This window comes from Myotis davidii, unplaced genomic scaffold (assembly GCF_000327345.1).
Source record: "Myotis davidii unplaced genomic scaffold, ASM32734v1 scaffold1107, whole genome shotgun sequence".
Classification (NCBI taxonomy): domain Eukaryota; kingdom Metazoa; phylum Chordata; class Mammalia; order Chiroptera; family Vespertilionidae; genus Myotis; species Myotis davidii.
In genome coordinates, this window is record NW_006300016.1 from 516,153 (window position 1) to 523,926 (window position 7,774).

Genomic DNA, 7,774 nt, shown 5'->3' on the forward strand with positions numbered 1-7,774 from the left:
ATAAGAGAGAACATCCAGGATCAAACTTAACAAATCTTCAAAAATTAAAACAATTGAATCCATACATGTGTGTACTCTGACCAAACAGAATCAAACTAGAAAATAGTACTAGAAAGAAAACAGAAAAATCTTTGGATATAAATAACACACTGCTAAATAACCAATGAGACAAAGTAAACGTTTCAACGGAAATTAGGTAATAACGAAGTGAAAGAAATTAAAAATATGTAAGAATATGTGGGATGTAACTAAAGTACTGCTTAGTAAGACATGTATAGCAATAAATCACTATATCATGGAAAAAAATGGTCTAAATCAATAATTTAAGATTCCACCTCAAGAAACTAGAAGAAATGCAACCCGAATAAAAATCCAAAGCAAACATAAGGAAATGATAAATACAAGAGAAGAAGTCACTGAAATTTAAAACAGAAAACTTATAGAGAAAAATCAATAAAACTAAATGCCGGTTCTTTGAAAAGAACAATAAAATTGATAAACCTAGACTACCAAGACTTAAAAAGAAAAATAAGAAGGAAGACATTCATTTCCAGTAGTAGGAAGGTAACAGGCTCTCTATCATTACAGATGCTGCTGACTCAAACATTAAAAGGATAATTTGTGAATGCTACAAATAACTCTATACATATAACCATGAAATCTTCGTTGGAGGGGATCTATTCTACAACAAAACAACAAAAAATACACACACTACCAAAACTCTCTTAAAATGGCATAGATTATCTGAATAGTCCTACAACTCTTAAAGAAAGTGAATTTGTAATTACACATCATCTGAAAATGAAATCTTACTCAGATGGTATCTCTGAGGAAGTCTAACATATAAAGAATGTTCCTCAATCTCTTTTAGAATGTAGTATAGGAAAGAACACTTCCTAACTGTCCCAACTCTGTTTAGGAGGCCAATATTACTCTAATGGCAAAACAGAGACAGAAAAAAAATCAAACAAAGCAAAAATGCAGACATATATTTTATGAAAACAAATGCAAAATTCTATTATGATTTAACATACTACGAGGTAAAGAAAAAGGAAGTTGGTAAAAAAAAAAAAAAGCTAAGAAATACACGGTAGAGAAAAACATTGATTGTGAAAAGGAATGAGCCCTGCCTGACTGGATGGCTCAATGGTTTGGAGCTCTGTCCCATTCAGAGAAAGGCTGCAGGTTTGATTCCCAGTCAGGACTCATACATAGATTGCAGGTTCTATCCCTGGTTGGGGCGTGTACGGGAGGCAACTAATCAATGTCTCTCTCTCTTTCTCTCTTTCTCTCTCTCTCTCTCTCTCTCTCTCTCTCTCCCCCCCCCTCCCTCTGTTCCTCTCTCTCTAAAATCAATAAAACATATCCTCGGGAGAGGATTAAAAAAATGAGAAGAGAAATCAAGACAGAAAATGTGGCAAATCCTCCCCCTCCCCTCAATATTTGAGCCATTTGGTCAAACTGTTTCACCTCTGGGCTTTGCTTTACTCACCTCTAAAATGTAAATAAAATAATTTACCTCATAAGTTATTTATGTTATTTAAAGGTCTAATAAGATCCTGTTTGTAAATTATTCAACACAATGATTGGCTTATAATGCATCAATAAATGGTAGCTTAAAAAATAAATAAATGGTAGCTTAAAACCAAAATGATTGGACGTATGCTAATGAAACAAACAATACCTCACGCAACTTCCAATGTAACCCAGACTTCTATAATAGTTTTAACTAATTGACTCAATTAATCTCCAAATCCTCTATTGTATCTCTTGACATCCATTTCAATTTTTAAAAATATGGTAACTATAGAGCAAAATTTTCTTTAACTAAAATGTCTTCTATGAGTACCACACCCTGCTCTGTGCATAGACTGGGAAAGCAACCTTTAAAGTATAAAAGTGAGAGTGACCCTTGAAGAGAAACAGAATAATTGACCCCAAAATGTCACATTAGCATGTGGATTATTTTGAGCTGAAGGCAATTAAGACCCTGCAGACTCAAGAGAAACTTTTACCTCTTTTGACTACCTAAAGAACTCAGAGGGCCTTGGCTCAGAGAAAGAGCTATTACCAGAGATAACTTTTATCTGAATGACCTGTCTATGTAGCAGGGCAAACATCTGCTCTTCTGGTCCTATGAATTACCCTTCTCTCCTTTGAAACTCCAGGTTCCTAACCCATTGCTCAGCTCATGATAGCATATAAGCTTCAACTGTCTGACTTTTTTCTTGGGTTTCATATGTGGCTCAATGCATGAATTCATGCACCTTGAAAGGAACTGCGGGCCACGAGGCTACGGTGGGCACAGGGATGGGTCTCAGCCCATCCTCCATGCCCCCACCCAGCCCCTCCCACTATGGCCCCCTGACCCCGTCTGCTGGCAGCCCCGCTGCTGCTCCCACACACTGACAGCACCAGCCCCGCTTGCACCTGCTGATGGCGAGGAGCAATTTGGGCCAGCGCCAGCAGCAGGTGCTAGCAGGGCCAGAGCCATCAGCAGGTGCAAGCAGAAGCTGCTGCCCTGATCGCCCCTCAGGAACAGGGGGAGGTGGAGAAGCCCTCAGGGTTGATAGGGGCCGACTGCTTGCACCGGCTGATGGCGCCGAGTGATCAGGACTGGTGCTGGGCGTCAGCAGCGGGTGCAAGCGGCAGCTGCGGCACAGGCTGCAGGTGTGAGCGGGGCCAGCGCTGGCAATGAGTGCGAGCAGTGGCTCCAGCACCAGCAGCGGGTGTGAGTGCCCAGTGGGACTGTGGCACACACGAGCAAAGAATTTTCAGTAACCAACAGAGGCTCGCCCCAATGACAGTGACTGGTGCCCCACCTTGGTCTGGCGCCCCCTGCTCACCTGCCACCCCATCCAGGCAGAGCTGGGCGCCTGTGGCCACCAGCTCCAAGGCCACCAGCTTTGGGCTCATGGCCAATTACTGAAACTTTGGCTTCTTAGCTGCAAACCCCACAGGCACCCCAGGGCCTGGTCACCCACTGACTCCTCAGAAGAGACAGCTCGGGTCCTCTGAGCTGCCTCTGAGCAGCCCCACCAAGCCCCACCGAGCCAGGCTCCGTGGTCCCCCTCAGGAGGCAATGCCCAGAGGCACCCTTGAAGGCTGATGATAGTGACCAGCACCTCACCTTGATCTGGGGCCCCCACTCACCTGCTTCACCATCCTGCTGTGGCCAATGCCCACCATGTTCCGCACGTGCCCCCTGGTGGTCAACACATGTCATAGGAATCGGTTGTTTAGTTGTTCTACCGTTAGGTCTATTTGCATATTAGCCTTATTATTTAGGATGGTGCTCCCGTATGTATGAAACTAAATTCATGTTTCTCCTAATAATCTGTCTTAGGTCAATTAAATTACTAAACCAGCTAAAGAACTCAAAAGTGTAAAAGAAAAATTTTTCCTCCCCTATACCGTCCTGCCATACATGCTTCCTCCAACTGATTTAAAATTCCCATCATCAGAGTTGCTGACCTTGTAAACTCAGACAGGTGCCCTGCTCCAAAGGGCCATTATTAGAATGCCCAGGACAGCAGATGAAGAAGAGAGAGAAGTTGGTGGAGGAGTTGTAGAACAGGCAGTGGAAACTGTAATCTCTAACTTTGCTCCTTTTGCATTTGTATAGATCTGATCATCTGACAAGTCAGTCACCAATGTGGAAGACAGACAGCATTTACCACCCAATAGTAAGAGGTAAACTCATGGGACTATAATGCCCAGTGCCTATCTACATGCATGGCACAAAATGGAAGCATAGTAAATGATATTTAATCACATTCCATTGCTTTGCCTCTGATTTTGTACATATTTTGATGTCTCCTTTAATCTGGATAATATCAGAGTTGATATTTGGGATTTTTGTGCTGTATTTTCCCTAGAGGGAGACAGCACATCCATACCAATTAATCATCTCTGCCTGCATCTCAGGGCCACCCTAGGCCTGCATAGAAGGAAATGGGCATTCCCTCTTCAGACCACTATCATCATTATTTCTTTAACTGTAATCATCCTTTAACAGCCTGGGTGAAAATTATCTAGGGAAGGGCACAGCGTAACATCTCTGCAAGGTTAAGAAGGAGTTGTCACTTGTTTCCTAACTCACGATTAGAGATGTTGTCAAAACACATTGTTGGGGCTGTAATTTGGTGAGTTCATTTTAGAAAAATTTTTGGCAGTTTTTTAAGTTAGACATTAACTTACCATACAACCCAGTAATTCCACTTCTAGGAATCTAACCAACAGAAATGAAAACAGCCGGTGTGTCTCAGTGGTCAGAGTGTTGGCCTGTGGATCCAAGGGTTGTGGGTTCAATTCCTAATCAAGGGCACATACCTGAGTTGCAGGCTTGATCCCTGGCCCCAGTCAGGGCATGAAGGAGACAACCAACAGATGTGTCTCTATCATATTAGTCTTTCTCGCTCTCTCTTCCTTTTTCTCTCTCTCTCCTCGCCTCTCTTCCCCTCCCTTCCACTCTCTCCAAAAATCAATGGAAAAAATATCCTTGGGTGATAATTGTATGTGAATGTTTATAGCAGCATTATGCACAATAGCCTCAAATTGGAAACAGGTCAATGTCCATCAAATGGTAAATGGATAAATAAAATGTGGTATTCTGATAAAATGAGATACTATTAATTTTTTTTATTTTTTGTTAATCCTCACCTGAGGATATTTTTTATTGATTTTTAGATAGAGTGGAAAGGAGGAGTAGAGACAGAGAGAAACATAGATGTGAGAGAGGCACATTGACTGCTTGCCTCCCACACATCCCTGACCAGGGCTGGGGATTGAGCCTGCAACCAAGGTATGTGTCCTTGACCAGAATAGAACTTGGGACCCTTCAGTCTGAGGGCCAACATTCCAAACACTGAGCCAAACTACCCAAGGCAAAATTAGATACTATTTAGATATTTTTTTAAAAATGTATACCTACGCTTTAGCCAGTATGGCTCAGTGGATAAAGCGTTGGCCTGCAGACTGAAGGGTCCTGGGTTTGATTCCAGTCAAGGGCATGTACCTCGGTTGCAGGCTCCTCTCCAGCCCAGGCCTTGGTTGGGGTGCATGAAGGAGGCAACCAATCGAAGAGTTTCTCTCAGATCGCTATTTCTTTCTGTCTTTCCCTCTCCCACTCTCTCTAAAAATCAACGGAAAACTATCTTCGGGTGAGGATTAAAAAAAAAATGTATAACCTACTACCACGTGGATGAACCTCAAAAACATTAGCTAAGTAAAAGAAACAATATAAAAGAGAACACATTGTATTATTCATTTTATACAAAATATTTAGAACAGGCAAATCTAGAGATAGAAAGTTGATCAGTGGATGTCTGGGAATAGGACTGGGAATATGGAGTAACTAGCTATATTTGTGAGAGTGATGGCAGCATTCTAAAATTGAGTTGTGATGATGATTGCATAACCCTGTAAATTTATTAAAATTCATTACTTGCATACTTTAAACTGGTAAATTTTATGGAATATTAATTGTACTTGAATACATCTGTTAAACTAAAACATTAGTAGGTATTTATAAATTCTTACCAACGATTACTTGATGAATTTGCTTTGGTGTCAAAATTAATTTGCAATCACGTTTTTCAGGAAGTGTGGATGGGGTCGATTTAAGTGCTTTGATAACCTGTGAAAAATCAAATTATTCCAAAATTAATTGTTCAATATTAGCAAAAAGTAATTTAAGAATTCTTATGGCATAATCAAAAGTAAAATATTGCACATGCCTTTCTTTCTAGAGCCTTTGCTTCCTTGGTTTCTATATTCCTGGTACATAGCATTTGGTAAGGTTTGACACTTTGTATTAAAGGTGGGACCACTATTTGCAAATCCGATTTTAAGAGTGAGGGTGACTTCAGACCTGAAGCTGGATGTAATCCTATGTCTAGATCGTCATATGCATACACTTCTTCCTTGCTGAAATCATAATAATAACAAATTGAGGCCAAGTCTTTTGGAAACTACATCTATAAACTCAAATTTTCCTCCTATTGCAGGTTATTGCTGCCCCACTGAAGCAGGCTGATGTATTAATCTGCATAAAAATGCCCTCTGCTGAGGAGACCCCGCTCTCAAACACCTCCCCAAAGAAGTTATGCTCACCCCACCACACCCAGGAATAGCTCACAGTCAACGATTGATATGGAGCACAAAAGCAAGCCGCTTTGGCTTACGGCAGGAACAACTATGTTTTATAATTTATGTTCAACAGACCCTAGGCACCAGGCTGACTTTAAACTTTATTTGAAACACACCATTCTTCAGTTCCCTCCCTTGCCCTAGCCCACCTCTCTCACACTGTACACATTTCTCCTAAAAGAACACTCTCTGACAAGCTCATGTGCTGGCATCCCTGTCTTAGGATCTGCTGCTGGGGAAACACATACCAGATATTCCCAAATCAAAGGTGAGAAAGTAAGTCATTACAATTAAAGTAGATCAAAGTTTTACTATTTTCATATATGAAAAAGTCATCTGAATCACTAAAGAGAAACTAAGGAGTAAAGAAAAAAAATCTGGGTCTATAGGCATCACAATCTGAGTCTCATATTGCTTAGGGAAGTGAACTTTACCTCTTCCCTGTTTTTTTCTGCAGGCGTGCCTTCCTTAAAGAGTCAATGTAGTTTTTATAATAGTCTTCATGTGCTTTCTTCTCTAGTACTTCAGAATCAGTATATGTAAACTCAGTATCCACATAGTTATGCCTTGGAACCTTTGTGAAAATCGTCCTACAATATGAGCAAGTCATGTTAATATTTTCATATATGCATTTAATTGATCAGTATTTATTGAGTGGCACCTATACCATGGATTAGGCATAAAATGGTGAATAGGACAGATTCTAGTCCTTTATCTCATATCCTATTATATATCAAGACATTTTTACACAGAGAACTACAATAACATTTATAGTTTCCTTCTTAACCAAATCATAAAAAATTTAATGGCCGCTACCCTGAACCCACTCTTGGGGAATTAGTCAAGTAAACAATTTGGAGAATTCTAGATTACAGATAGGACCAGATCTGAATCAGATTAGTGTTATATTTCATATTCTCTAACTGGGCTCATGCTTTTCCTTTTTACTCACCACATATTTTCCACACACAAAAACAAAAAGTACAATTATTCATATCTTCCAGCCTTGATCTACCTCAATTCTCAGCAAATTTTATTAAGCAGATTCTCATTCTCAATAATTAACGCATTAAGTATGAACCCATTACAGCAGGCTAACCTTATCCATGATTTCACTTTCCACAGTTTCAGTTAACCATGGTCCAAAAATATTCAATGGAAAATTCCAGAAATAGACAATTCATAAGGTTTAAATGTCAGGCTCTTCTGCATAGCGCAATGAAACCTGGAGCCTTCCCACTCCATTACACCCTGAAAGTGAATAACCCCTTTGTCCAATGTATCCATGCTGCATATGCTCCCCACCTGTCACACTGTAACCTTCTTGGTTTATCAGATCAGTTATGAGAGAGAGAGAAAACACAAGGGAGCACATTCACACAGGTTTTATTACAGTATATTGTTATCATTATTCTATTTCATTATTAGTTACTAGAGGCCCAATGCACAAATTTGTACACAGGTAGGGTCTGGCCAGCCGGGCCCTGATCAGGGCCCAATCAAAGCTGGGGGGGAGGGGCGGCAAGTGATCGGCCAGTGGGATCCACCCCCAATTGGGATGGGGGACCCATCAGGGACAGAACTGGCTGGGGGAAGGGGATGCAGGCCAATCGGGGTGGTGGGG

General features: G+C 40.9%; 1 protein-coding gene across 1 annotated transcript in view; it reads right to left on the bottom strand.

Annotated features, from left to right (window-relative positions):
• CFAP47 (cilia and flagella associated protein 47) overlaps positions 1 to 7,774 on the bottom strand; it is a 458,234-nt gene that overhangs the window by 392,353 nt on the left and 58,107 nt on the right. Inside the window, 3 exon segments of the mRNA XM_015571970.1 lie at positions 5,542 to 5,638; positions 5,739 to 5,920; positions 6,580 to 6,740. Of these exon segments, the coding sequence (XP_015427456.1) occupies positions 5,542 to 5,638; positions 5,739 to 5,920; positions 6,580 to 6,740 (440 nt within the window).